Raw genomic sequence first — 14,392 nt, 5'->3', positions numbered from 1 at the left:
AAGCAATTACTAATCTGCTCCTTGGAACAGAAGGAGCGGTGAAGGATAAATTAGCAATCCCTCTTTGCTTTATTGGAAAACTTGAGTCCTAATGTTGGATTCCTCTGACCAGAGTTAGGGGGTGGCTCAACAACTCTGTCATTACCATATTGAAATAGCTGTTTGCTTCAAATGGAAACTCACTGGCAGGGACCAATATGGCTGAGGTGAGATACCAAAATCACTTTAGTATATTCCATTTTGAAAGATTAGAATGGTGCAAAAACAGTTGCATTCGTCAGATCTCACTCTGCTGGTAAAGACATTTGTGCAGGGCAGCGTTTCCGTTATCCGGTAATTGCCGGTTTATGACCGGGAAAATCTGTTGAAGTGCGACATATTTAAATCTCTCCGGTCATAATGTCGAGTGAAAATAATTTCCTCTCAGAACAATTTCAATTAGTGCCGCGGGATGAAACAATAACGGTAATTATCTCCATATCTTTTTTCCTCAACGTCTAAATAAAATAGATTCGATAAAAAAATGTAAAAATCCGCAGATCTGTTACTTTCCACGTTCGGCAAGTTTTCAACGGAAAGCCTTCTTCTTGTTCTTCTTCTTCTTCTTTGGGCTTTAACAAGAGCCAGTCAGTTTGGACGATCTAAAGCTGACCTTTCACCCCTAACCAATCACGTCTGTCGATATAGAAATAAGCCCTGCCCACAGGTTGCGCTTGTAGACAGAGTGCACACGGAGCGGAGACAGAGCTGCAGCGTCCAAAACTCAGATGAGAAGCAGAAAGATGATGCTGATGATCGTTGACAACAGGGACACATACATCCATAGTTTGGGATATTTAAGTTCTGACCCAAAGCAACTGGTAAATATCCATTGTGTTGTTAAAATATGTCGACGAGACCTCCCGACGAACACTGACAAGACCACAAATTTTGTTATTTATTTAGACCTACTTGCCATGCTTATTTTGTTTTTGATTATATCAAAATGTTATTCAAGTGAAATGTTAGTTAAAGCAGCTGCATTTGTTACTTGTTGTTCACGAACGGAGATGATTTGATTTCAAGTAGTAATATTCCTATTATTTATTTTTAAAATGGCGTTAACTGACGGGACTTGTTTTATTTTTAATATTCAATTAACAATATAATAAATCTACATGCCTTCCCGATTTCATTCTTTATACAACCTGCCTATCAGTTGTTTTTAAGCTCAATAAACACAGATAATATTTGACCGGAATTTCTCCCATTTGTTCCGGAGACACTGAAATCCTCCAGGACACGTGGACCGGCGCCAATTTTGTTGCAACGGAAACTCTTGTGCGGGGACATAGAAATGAGGCTTTCACAATAAATCAGTGTGCTGCTCCCGTCTTTCAGCCCGTCCGCGACAGGACCTTCACAGCGTTCAGGTTTGAATGGAGCAGAAAAACAGAAATGCAAATCCAGAGTCCTTTGCTTGAGCGACATCGCCCTGATTGAGGTCCCCAAAGAAACAGCAGCTGGCAGCTGCATGAGAGGAAGCCCACTTGAGCTCACACTGCGGTGCCAGGAGGCTACAATCAGGACTCAAAGAGAGTCGCCCACTTAGGAATAATGAGAGTCCCACCCCAGTTAAGAACCCGCCCCCGCCCATCCCTAAAAAATATGAATTAAGATATATATTTTTTTATTCTTCAAGGTGTTTTATTTATTCCCCAAATGAACATGTGTCATTAACGCTTCACTCACTAACATTTTGACAAGGAGTTATTTCCTTCCTTCCGAGCGTCTCTTCACACAGCGCCGCACCAAATCCTTGCATTCACTTACCTGTTTGTACAGCCAGTTGCTCTTGACAACCGGGGCCCCGGGGTTCCTCCGGATTGAATTGGATCTCTTTCCAAAGTTATGAATCTTCTTTGATGGTCTAGATGGCTGAAAAGTAAGCACGCAAGTAAAAGGTTTGAGCTCTACACAGAAATATAGGGGTTCACAACCAGACTCCGCTCACAGATTTTTAAGAAGAAGAAAGGAAGAAAAAGACCTTTGAAGAATCCTTACTTAGTCGGCCGTCTGAGTGAGTGCTTGCCGATTGTGCATTTTATAAATTTATAAATAAATAAACAAATAAATAAATACATAAACACAATAAAATCAATTTATGTTTTGTGGCTGGATTTAAAGGTAGGGTTGATTTGATCGAAGGTTTTGCATTTCAAGCTTTGGACAATGGGTTTTTCCAGATGTGTGCACTGTGGTGCTTTGTTTAATGTGTGCACGAGGGCCACTCACTCTTCCCGCCGGGCTGCTTTGGTGTGCGGCGTAGTCCGAGCCGCCTGTGTAGTTGGATGCCTCGCTCATGGTGCTCAGTGGTTGCTCCTTCTTCTCATTCGCCGGCGCTTTAGGGGCAGATCTATGCAGGGGATACAGGACATGCCATGGGTACCCAGGAAAACTTTCAGCAAGAGAAATTCGCCCGCACTCTGCTCGGTGACCTCAAATAAATCAAGTAGGAGGAGACAGCCAATCTGTGGCTCTATTCAGCCCAATTCTCTCAATTTGCCCCGTCTTCTCTCTGAAGTCCAAAACTCCAGTTCTAATGAGATCTCAACATGGGCCTATGAATCACGCCAATTACTCCCACCATGTCAGTGCAGATTCCCTTCCTTCTCTCTAACAACTTTAAATGGTCTGCATAGTCTGTCTGACAAATTGAGCTTCAGCAATTTATGCAGTGAATCAGGCCAGGAATGCCTTGGAGAGGAGGGCGTACAGAAGGTTACCAGGAAAATAGTGATCCAGCATAAGTGACGAAAACTTCTGAAGCAAAACATTGTAAGTATAAATAAATATCTCATGTTTGTATATATTTGTAAGCTAAGTAGTCTCTGGTCTGTTTGTAATGTCCCATATTCGTCAGGAATGGTAATGATATAGTCTAGAGGGACCAAGACTGGAAAACGAGAGTAGAACAAAAATACTGCAGCAGTGAAAAAGGTGTCATCTCTCAGATATATTGGGTTTCAGGTCACTGAACAAGGACAGGCACCCTGGTCCCTCTGGGCCATGCAAGTGCACTGTAAAACTTACTATGCAAGCTGTTCAGTGGGTACAAGCAGCAACACAATGTGCAGGGCACCCTCACATTTTAATACCGTTACCTTAATACTGACTTTAATTCAATTTCCTAAACTTTTCTTTTTCAGTACTGTGTATGTATATATATATATAGTATATAGGAATTGTTGATTTAAAGGTCTTGATGTCATCCTTGACTATAAAGTCCTTTTAACAAAAATAAAAATATTATATCAAACTGTGGTACAGAATGCCACAGAATGTTTCATTAGTCCAATACAACCAATGCAACCATGACAAGAATTTTCTAAGTTTCTAAACCAAATCTGTATCAATGGTTGACTTTAACTCATCCGTCCACTCATCCACACACACCCCGTTTCTGATTACTTCCAATCTATCCATCCATACGTCCCAAGTGACAGCAGAATGCATGCGCTCTTGCTTCAGGAGGACAAACACAGAGTGTATCAGGGGTCATAGCAACACTGGCTATCACCACAGCAGGCAACAGACACAGGGTGCTCATTCCCGTGCAGGACAGTGCAGTGACAGAAATCACAGGTCTGACATTACATAGAGACCCTGCAAAACAATGAGGAGACAGAACAATGGAAATAACAGAGACCCTGTTTTACTGTACCTGTGCCAAAAAGAGGAAGTTGCATGGAAAAGCAGCTCCGTGATTCGCTCAGTTCAAGCGCTTAAGATCCTTAATAGATAGTGCAGCAGTTGAATGGCAGGCTACATTAGGGCGTAGAAATGACACACCCCTAGAGACATGGCCCAGTATGTTATGGGGCGGCTCAGAAGGTGACCAAAACTCTGCTGAGCTGAAGTGCACAGCTTTCACTGGCTCCCTTCTCCTGGACATCTCTGGATATAATTGTGCTTGATAGGGTGTGAATGGAAGTCATCCGGTTTCCTTTATCTTGACCTAACGAGTTTGCTCCAGAGAATGAGCGACAGAGGTTTTCAGCACTTCCAACGGCCGGCCGAATCCTGAGTGACCCTTAATCAATGGTGTGTCAAGTGTCTGCTACAACATGAAGGGAGGAAGCAGGGACAGACTGTGTCTGTTCGGAGATACACGTTGACTCCACTCCATGCTCTATTCGGCTGACAGTCCATTTCTAGGCTCTGGGTTGCCCTGTGTGGGCTTTATTGTCAATTACTCAGAGCCTGATAATCATTCGGCTGGCTCTGAAATATTAATGAAGTGAGTGCATCTGCTTTTTTTTTTTTAAATCAGCTGTCCCAGTGGAAACAAACCAAACCAAACAAACACCTGGGGAAAGGGAGCAATGGGAAAGTAGCCCTGCATTAGTTTTAAAATAACTGTTTTATTAACTGTTATTAACTATGACTGTTTATATATAACTATATTATTTTTATTGTAGTAGAAAGTTAATTCTCAAATGTGGATTCAACTTCAACTTGATGAACTCTATGGAGAGAACCATATTTAATTGTGGCACAATGATGATACAGGCGACCAGACGACAACATTAAACTGTGTTACATTGCGCCGCTGTCTGGTCGTCTGCCTGTTTGCAGAATATCTCAAAAAGTTCTGAGCAGATTTGCACAAATTGATTTGATTGAATGAAAATGATTGAATGATTTTTTTTAATCCGAAAGCGATGAGTCTTGCCATCATGATCTAATTTGATCATACTGTGTGTGTGTGCGTAACCAGCAGGAGGGTAACGAGTGATTCTCGTCAGGTAGTGAAGCGCTTGACTGACAGGGTCGTCATCCAATCATAACAATGCCATTCCGAGTGTGCGCTCGCATACCGTGTAACACTGACTCTTGTAATGTGAACATTGACAACTTGAACATATTCATATTTTATATTTAATATTACGACTGCGTGATATGAGCATATATATATCGTAAGACAATAGAAAAAATGTATTGTCTTTATATATTTTTAGAGCCCGACCGGTGCCAGATTTTTGGGTCCGAAAATTTAAAATAAATTTGAAAAACGTATATTTTAAAGTTTCTATATTTGACAAGATTTAACTTACAACCAAACAAATAAATAAAAATAAACACACAAAGAACTTTTTGATGGATAAAAAATGTAAAAGATGATATTTAATATTTTTTTTATTTTTAACTTTTTTTCCGAGTTGCAGTGAACGCATCATCCGTGTTTCCCATGAATGCAGCATGGCTTACTGCTTGGAGAGCTGTGTCCTATCTAAAGGCGAGTGTAAACAAACATGGATGGATTTATAATGCCTAGTCGGACGTCTGCGCTTATTTTGGTGAGTGACTTAAAAGTGGTGTAAAATGGAAAAGTACAGGATAACTAATCAATGTTTTTTTGCTTATTATACTTAATTGTTTATTATTCAATTTGGACACATCGGCTGCATAACTGCTGATCCCAATGTGGTCAAAAAAGTCAAACAAAGGCCGTTTCTATCACTACGTTACAAATCAGCGGCAGAAATGCTATATGGCAATATGTCACATCATTTGGAGTCACCGTGCTTTACATTATCTGCACTCGGGAGCGAATGTAAATAAACATGGAGGAGTGTGGCCCTTTGCGGTCCAATCACGGCGCACGGAGCTTAACACAGAAGAAAAAAAAACCACCGTCGCTTGTTTACAACTTACAACTTTCTAAACACCAACTTGCCTTTGATAAGGACATCTCAAATTGCACAGTGGCACCATTCATGGATTACTACAACATCTGGCCTTCTGCTGAGACGTCTGCCGAGCCGAGACAACTTAAGGTGAGGGGGACTGCAGAGCCCAACCAAAGTACCTTTGTGTTTGCCGATTGTTTTGGTTCAAGGTTTCAGTGAATGAAAGTGAACACAAACAAATCATTCGAGTCATCATGTCTCAAGTCAAGTCAGGAGTCTTTAACTTCCAAGTCCAAGTCGAGTCTCAAGTCATTTATTTTCTGTAAAGTCAAGCTGCAAATCATCAAAACAGTGACTCGAGACCTAGTCACAATGACTCGAGTCCACATATCTGATCATAAATATATATATTTATTATATAAATTATATACAGTATATTTGTGTGAATCGTCCAGCCCAAATCGGCTCTCCGTGCGCCCCGATCGCCGAGCCCCATTCTTACAAATAAAATAACTAAAAACAGGGTGGGGACGGGGCACGGAGGAACAGGGCATGACTCGTAGACTCGTAAAGATTATTTTCTGCGCATAGCGCATGGAGAGGGGGAGATCGGGGAGAGAGTCACAGAGAACGTTCCCATTACGCCCCATTATTACAAAGGTGCGCAAAATGCAACCTGTAATCCTTCCCCCCCCCCCCCCTGGGAGGGCGCCCAAGATGGCCGCCTATTTCGCCTATAGGAAGAAATGACCTGTGTCGGTGATGCCCACATAGGATATTACCAATCATAAAAGTAGGAGAAATGGTCACTATTGTGCATAATACAGCTTTAAGTCACTGTGGCGCCAGAAAGACACAAGGTTCCCATATAGATTCTGAACACAACAGCTTGAGTACCGATCAGCTGATTGAGCTTAAATTAACAATTGTTGTTGACTTCAGGGCAAACTGGAACTGGTTGTGCAACCAGTTGTACAAATGAACACAATTTTTCCTGAGAATTTTTTTCAGGCCTGGTGGCTCGCACCAAAAAAAAAACCTAAAAAGACGAGGCGCGCGGGATGGCCTGTTAGCACGATCGGATTGGGTCAGACGGCGCAGCAGGCGGTATGCAATTTATATTTGCCTTTAGATATTTGATCTGATTTTTGATCAAGGAGAGGATGACTTAATAAGCTGCATTTATTGCATAAAAATAAGCTGTTTAACCAATGACCTTTGCAAAAAATTAGCACATCATGAACACAGTGTGCATGTTCCATCGCTGCACTTTATCTTCTTTGGCTTGGAGAAAAATTTCACCCAGACATCAGGAAATGGACATCTTGCCACAGGAGGTCCATTATTATAATATTTATGCAGGCTCCCAACTTTCATTGCGCCGCAGGGTTTCGTGAGCATTGAACATTTTGAATAGGCCATCACAAAAAATAAAAAATAAAGTAAAAAAGATTTTCAATTTTACTGTTGACACGGAAGAACATGGAGATAGTCAGCCGTTTTTTAACATTTTAACATTCCTAGTTTGTGCATGTGTTTATATAGCGTAGCATAAATGGACTGTAAATTCCAACGAAAAAAGGCCGTAATTATTATTTTTTCCTGGGGGACATTGCCATTATTTTTGGTGTTTTTGACGATTTTTTGGGGCCTGGCGGGGGGGGCGGGGGTTCTCATTTGTCTGGCAGCCTGCCAGGCCGATAAAATTATAGGGGAAACACTGGAGTACAATGAGTGATTGGTAACTATAAACAACATTTTCTATTGCACCAACTATAGCTTTCAGCTACAAACAGCAATAGGTACAGTATGTTCTCTGTGTCTAACAGGCTCTATGAATGGTCCTGGCGTAATTGCGGCAAAATTTGTGTGACCTGCCCAGATGAGTCCACTCTAACTGCATTTCATGCACGTTATAGAGGATTAACTTGGTGCTGTCACACAAACTAACAAAGCCCTCAGATCGATTCCAAACACAAAGACTAGCCAGGACATACAGACCCCCTGCCTCAGTTCTACCACCATCACTCATTGTGTGTGTGTGTGTGTGTGTGTGTGTGTGTGTGTGTGTGTGTGTGTGTGTGTGTGTGTAAGCAGAAGGATTACGGCATCACTGAGGCTGGCTCTATGGACACACAGGATAGGTTGGGGATCCAGAACTGATTGGCTGAGAGTGCATTTTTCAAAATGACCACACAGCATTTTTAACGAAACCAGGCTGCTTTACAACTCTTTTGTTGAGTGGTGAGCAGGACCTTAAAACCTTTTAAGGGAAAAGAACAAAAGTCAGAAAGTCTCGGTGAGCTTGTGCAGATCTGGTTACTCACAGGTGAAATTGGCATTGGGAGTCGCATCTATGACGGTGCTGCAGGCCGCAAAAAAAAAAAACGGCGTGGCAAAGGGATCAGAAAACCCAGAGCCGCCGACAGCACATCCAAAAATGAAAGAACAAGCCACGCCCGTCAGAAAGAAAATAAACGCTCGACTTAGGGACCCCGCATCAAAATGTGCTAAATACTCAAGAGGGTTTTTGCACCTCAAAGCTTAATCTGGAGTCAGGTTGTGAAACAGTTAGCACCCTGCAGCTAAGACGTACGTAAAATATGCAAGGACCAAAAAAAATTAAAATCAGTGAAGTCACTTCAGTGTGAGCTGAGTGGTAGTGATATCGGTCGCTTGGTTGACAACAACAGCCCTACATGGATTATGTGGGGCTTACGGCAAACCATTAGGGATGCAATGATACACAGATTCATACCAAAGTACAGGACCAAACCACTCAGGTACTCCTTAAACAGTTGTGGATTTTTGCTTTTGTACATGTGGAAAACCGAAATTCAAAGCTCTGCACTCCACCCGGAACGGCAAAGGTTAAGAGATCTAGCTTGGTTGTTAGAGTGCAGTTATTCATTTCAGAATCGGAAAATTCACAAATTACACTTCAATACAACTTACATGTTAAACAAAAATATTATAGTCGTCTATTGGGCACACCCAAAGGAGCCAGTCTCTCAGCAAGTGCAAGTGAAACAAGTGCTTGAAGCTGCCAAATCTTTTCTGTCTCCAGTTTGGTTGTATCTGATTTCCGAGTGAACTAAATGAACAGGGGACAAAGTAGAAGATTGGATCTAGTTCGTATGCTGGAATTGGCCATTTGCTATCGGACATGGAGCCGACAACTTCTCAAAAGGAGTCAATCAGTGCTTGTTTACAGTTCATAAACTAAAGCAAAAAAAATGTCCTTCTTTCGTGAAAGAAATTAAGGGAAATTGCCAAACTGCGACCCCAAAACCCAAGATGGATACGGAGCTGAGTTTCGGGGGCTCTGAGATACCAAAACGTGTATTCTCCCTGCAGTTTTTTCGGGGCAAACACAGGGTGAGGACAATAAACGACACCTTGCAGGACGTTGTAATGCAAATGCATAACAGGACACAGACAAAACACCATTTAAACACTCACAGCCTGTTGTTAGTGTGCAATGATACAGTACAGACAGATATGACAGAGATTGCCTTTACAAAGGCATCCATTACTGAGTATTACCTGTTCAACACTGGGTGAACCAATTTTCCACAGTTCATTCTATAAAAAAAAAAAAGAGACAAGTCTGTTGGAGTTCAAAACTAAAACTGGATTTTTCGTTATTTCAAGGCTCAACTCAAACCGAAAGCCCCGTCTCCATCAAGCACCGGACAGAACAGGGAAGTTGTCATTGTAAGAGACCGATAACATGGTGATGGAACGCTTCAGGTAACCGGGCCACCCTTCAAACTGCCGATGACATTATCGTTATCATCTCAATCGCGCTACAATCTCAACGAGGGAAATTGACGTCTATCAGAATAAAATGGCGAACCCTCGGCTCACCATGCACGATAATATGACGAGCAACATTCGCCGCCAGCGTGTACACGACCTTGGAGAGCACTGGAATCAGGCTTAGCTGGGAGCTGAGTGACAGCCCAACACTTCAGACTGACATCTCTGAAGTGGGTGGACACTGGTGCCAGCGCAGACGGAGGTAGGAGCTGAGACTCGAATCTGACTCACACATCGTGTATGCGACGAGAGGTGGACCTTCACACCACTGCATCTTACAACCAAAATGCATCGGAACGGTTGTTAAGGTGGGTTTGTTAAAACAACCCACATCAAACATCTCGCACCCGCTGGCAAGGTACACCAGGAGGCTAATGTACACTCACTCCAATAACTGCACAGGTTAAAGACTGCTAATAGGACTAAATCTGGATTTGTTGCTTTCATTTTCCTAGCACATCCGTTTATGTGATGTGGGGATGTAGGGATCAACATTTGAGCAAGGTAATCTGTTTTCCGTTCATTTTTGTTCCGAGCAGAGCCGATTATGTAGCCATTTTTCAGCCTGGCTTCTTTATCAAAGGGAACAGGACGGGGCCGCGTAAATCCGCCTTTGCCTTTTCTCGTTGGTCTGGGCCGTAGATTTTCCTTCCCCTTTATTACTTACTCAAACATAGCCAACGGTTGGATTAGCAGGACGACGTTAGTTTGGAGGAAAGACGCGGGTCCAGGCATTCGGCTCATTCTGATTGCATATCCAAACCTGGTGCGGAAAAGTCACAACTTCAAAATAATAATAAAATAAAAAAAATTTAAGCGACGCATTTAGGAGCATAACGTTAAGTTCAATGGGGATGTGAGAGTCGCAGGGACAGGAGGAGTGTGTCAGGAGTGTGTGTTATGGCGTCTCGTACGGGGGAAAACAGAGGAATCACAATGTGGTGACAAGCTGTGACAGCTGACAGCAACAGCAGGTATTTAGTCACATGATGGAAATAGGGAAGCTTTCTATTTTCATTCTTTTCACTTCTGGTATTTTTAGCGGGAATAGAAAACGGATGGAACTCTGAGCTTCGCCACGCTCCTCTACCGACTCGTCAAGGTCTTCTCAAAGTGAAATGATCCGAGTTTTAATCAGGATATACAAATTCCAAAACGCCGTCAGAAGAAAGTAACTAATGCCGATTGCGTTGATAGAAGTAAATTGTGATGTATTACACAACATTTTTGTGAGGAAGTGAGAGCGAACGTTTGGCTGACACGTGGAACATTTGGCTGAGAGCGTATGTGTTCCAAGTTCAGGCTACTGTCCTTGTGGTTTCGAGATACTTTTGAAATGAAGAACATGAAGCTTTGGGGAAGGCCAGAGCTCTACTGTATTTGAACACCATGCCAGCTTTGGAAGCATTGGAGGGAGAGAAAAAAAAACAAAAAAACGTCTTGCACTCTGCCTGCACTCAAAACCCGGCACTGAGAAATGAATAGTGGATGATCCCTCAGGAGACCATCACATGCCACCTGGAGTCATTCAAATCTGACTTTAAACAGAGGTTATTGAGGAGAGACTGGGTGATGGACGATCAACAAGGGGTCAAGGGGTCAACAGGTCCACAAAATATGTGTCTGTCCATGTGCTTTGAGAATGGGAAGCCCTGCTATCACACTAGATCATCAAGATGATGAACGTCCTAAATTTATGGAGCGACATCTCGCATTGGAATTCAATCCATTTCAATGTTTTCGTCGCAATCAGTGGATTTGCTTCCGTCAGTAAAGCAATTTTGGCTGCGATGCCTCTGGGTAGAGTTAGACTTTGGTCATCTCTGACGGGCAAATTTTGTAGGAGCTGGGGAAGGAAAGGTCAAAATGGAGGAAACCGTGGTTGTAGTCATGACGAGTAGTGCACGAGAGATGTGGCGCGGGCGTCTGTGAGCCTTACGACAGGAACAGATTGTGCAATTATGTTTCTTTCACTTGTATCTCACCGTTTGATAAGCCGGCTTGCTTGGCTTCTTTACAAGGACACGGAGGAATCTCACCATTTCTCAGCCATTTTCATCAGTGACATAAGTTAACTTGACTAAGATGATCATCCTTTGCCATTGCCCAGCAAATGCTCCTCTCCCATTGTTTAAGGTATATACTCTGTATCAGAGGATAAGGCAAGACTACCCTGCTATATTAGTAGTGGGAAACGACCAGTCCAATTAAAACCCCAATTTAACCACCATAAAAATGGTGGTTAACTATGTTTAAGTCATTAAAAAATACATATATATGTTTGAAGGAAGCTGGAGGAAAGTCACAGGGCATGGTACGCACTGACAGGTTGTCATGGATGGGGCTTGATCTGTGCGGTTGTCTGACACACATCGGCGTTTTAACATCATTACTGCAGGGCTCAGAAATGCGGCCGGGTGGCATTCTACAAGCGAAAAGAAGAGACTTACTGTTCGTTGACGACAAAGATGCAGTTGTCTTGTGAGGGTAAGCCTGAGACAGGATGCTTGCAGGTCACCTTCCGCTCATTGTGGCTAAAGACAAAAAAGAGGGAGAGACAGGGGTGGAATGGGAGAAAATGAGTATGCATTGAGAACAGCACACTTACACCTGTCAATACCAATAAACCCTCCCGTCAACCTTTATCCCCAAAGGCACAGGATGAATGAGCGCCTTGTGACCGTGAAAAGCCAATCACTTTCTAAGCTGTCAAAAGTTGCAGGCATTCTTCTTTAGCAAAGATGGAACCACCGGGAAGGGAACTTTGCATGGGCAGAGGAAGCTGAGAGAGCAAGAGAAACGCTGAGTGTGGACAGTGGATACACAATAGAAGCGCTGAAAGCATACTGTAAGCAGGATCCGCGACCTGAAAAATCCTCACATTCCCAGCTCCTTGGATCAGTCTCAAGCACTGATGACACACGATCTGCACAAATCAAGCACGCCCAAAAGCATGAAAAACAAAAATGGAACTATGTTTAACCATGTAAGCTCAGAGAGCATCACATCGAAATAGATTAAATAGACACAGAAACCTCTTGAAGCGACACGCTCCTGCCACCGACCAGCGTTCCCCTTTCGAAGCTATACAGAACCAAAACGGATCATTTCACTGGCGAGGCAAAGTAATACTTACCTGGAATATTGTTTGGTTGTGAACTTCATCATCTTGAACCTCCTATTCCAGCTTGGAAGAGACCGAAACAAGAGAGCCACTGTCCTTTTTTGATTCCTAAGCCTGGCCTTTAGAAATGTTGGGAATAAGATAAGACTGCAGCTGTGCCCAGATCTCCGGACTCCAGCGACTTGCTTTGCCTCACTCCACTCACCATCTAGACTAATCACAGAGCCATTGAGGCTGCCACCCACCCAGCCAGCGGTGCAATTACAGCCTCCAAGAGTTACTTGAGTTACTTGAGTTGCACAGTAACGTGATTAGAGAACCAGGACACACGACCAGTTCATGGAAAGGAGGGGCAGAGGCTGACTGGGATGCCCTTGACAACAACAGAATTCCGGTAAAGCAGGACTGCTGTCTATCACTTGTAAAAAACTTGTTTAAACTATAATATTTACAAACCAAGAGGCCAAGAAAATGTTTGAGAGCGAGAACCCGTTCAGCAACATCCAGCATCATCAGGTACTAATTAGAGACCCAAATGAGCAATTAGATTACCTCACATTTCCTTTGGGGATTTTGTAACTGCGATGTTGTTTTGGGCCTGGGATCTACAGTATAACAGCCTGTGCCTTGTTTCCCAGTATTTGTTCTCATGAAGCCTTTCAGACATGTTCCTTCAAAAAAGTTTTAAGGACTAGCTAACCAACTAGAACTTGGAATACAATACGCTCTTGCAAAAGCATTGACAGCAACAATTCATATAAAAATGTCACATCATTGAGAGGAACATTGTTCTCAGATAAACTGGCATTGATTGCCAGTGAAATAACTTGCAGTACCTCTTCTGCACTCACTACACATAGGCGTACGTAGCTATGCAGCGAGCTCAACACTCTCCCAAAATGTACCCAAGACAGGAGCTGACTTTAGGTGTTTTTAATGGTAGTGGCGTGATACAATGGAACAGCACAAAGGCATGCAGGTTTAATGATCAATCTCTATGCAAATGCAAATGACTTTTTAACAAGTTGCTGTCACTCTTACAATCTGTGCCTAAATGAGTCTCAGAGTCACAATGTTGCAGGCCGATTTGGGATGTCACGGCTTTGCAATGTCACAATGCCCAACATGAGGGAAAGAACTTGAGCAGACAATGCATATAATGGGCGAGTATGTGGCACCAAACTCCATCATCCATAGGGCGTGTCTTGTGTCTGCTTAGGAGAAGACAGAACACTGTACAGATTGTGAAGGTTTTATCAAAATCATATCAGTGAGTGGAGACACAATGGGATATAGTAGGAATCACGATCTTCAAAACCACCGTTCGCTTTATTCTACATGTCAAACAAAATTACTCTACATTCAACTCAACTCACTTTGCCTTTTTATCGTATACGTTAGAGAGCCAAATTACAGCCCAAAAATAATACTGCTTCAAACATGGGCCTCTCGACTACAGGAAAGAGCAAATAGTAAGTATAAAGTAGAGGGTTGAGTTTCAGTTTAGCCTGGACTGCAGCCCTGTCCCGAGCTCCAGTCTATAATTACTGGAGGCATTGTTGGCAGCACAGCATTCTGTGCGGTCTTAAGGCGGATCAATGGCACCATTTTCTTTGGTATCCCTTCACACATGCCCATACTGCAATGCACGTAGGATGGATTAGACCTGAGGTGAAGAAAGATGCAATGTCTGGAGAGATGTGTGTGCCAACAGCTGTTTGAGAGGGTACGAACGAATGAGGATCGGAGTATGTAGTGAGCTTTACAGCCCATT

The 14,392-nt window shown here is 42.8% G+C and overlaps 1 protein-coding gene across 1 annotated transcript in view; it reads right to left on the bottom strand.

The window, feature by feature from the left end:
- Positions 1-14,392, bottom strand: part of LOC307232217 (pleckstrin homology domain-containing family A member 5-like) — a 92,517-nt gene that overhangs the window by 33,734 nt on the left and 44,391 nt on the right. The window contains exons 4-6 of the mRNA XM_080003139.1: positions 11,945-12,028; positions 2,275-2,395; positions 1,813-1,917 (exon numbers count right to left, since the gene is read on the bottom strand). Coding sequence (XP_079859265.1) covers positions 1,813-1,917; positions 2,275-2,395; positions 11,945-12,028 — 310 coding nt within the window. The remainder of the gene's footprint in view (positions 1-1,812; positions 1,918-2,274; positions 2,396-11,944; positions 12,029-14,392) is intronic.

This window comes from Zeus faber (assembly GCF_960531495.2).
Source record: "Zeus faber genome assembly, chromosome: 6".
Taxonomy (NCBI): Eukaryota; Metazoa; Chordata; class Actinopteri; order Zeiformes; family Zeidae; genus Zeus; species Zeus faber.
Note: the sequence above shows the minus strand (reverse complement) of the source record. Positions and strands in the feature narration are given on the sequence as shown.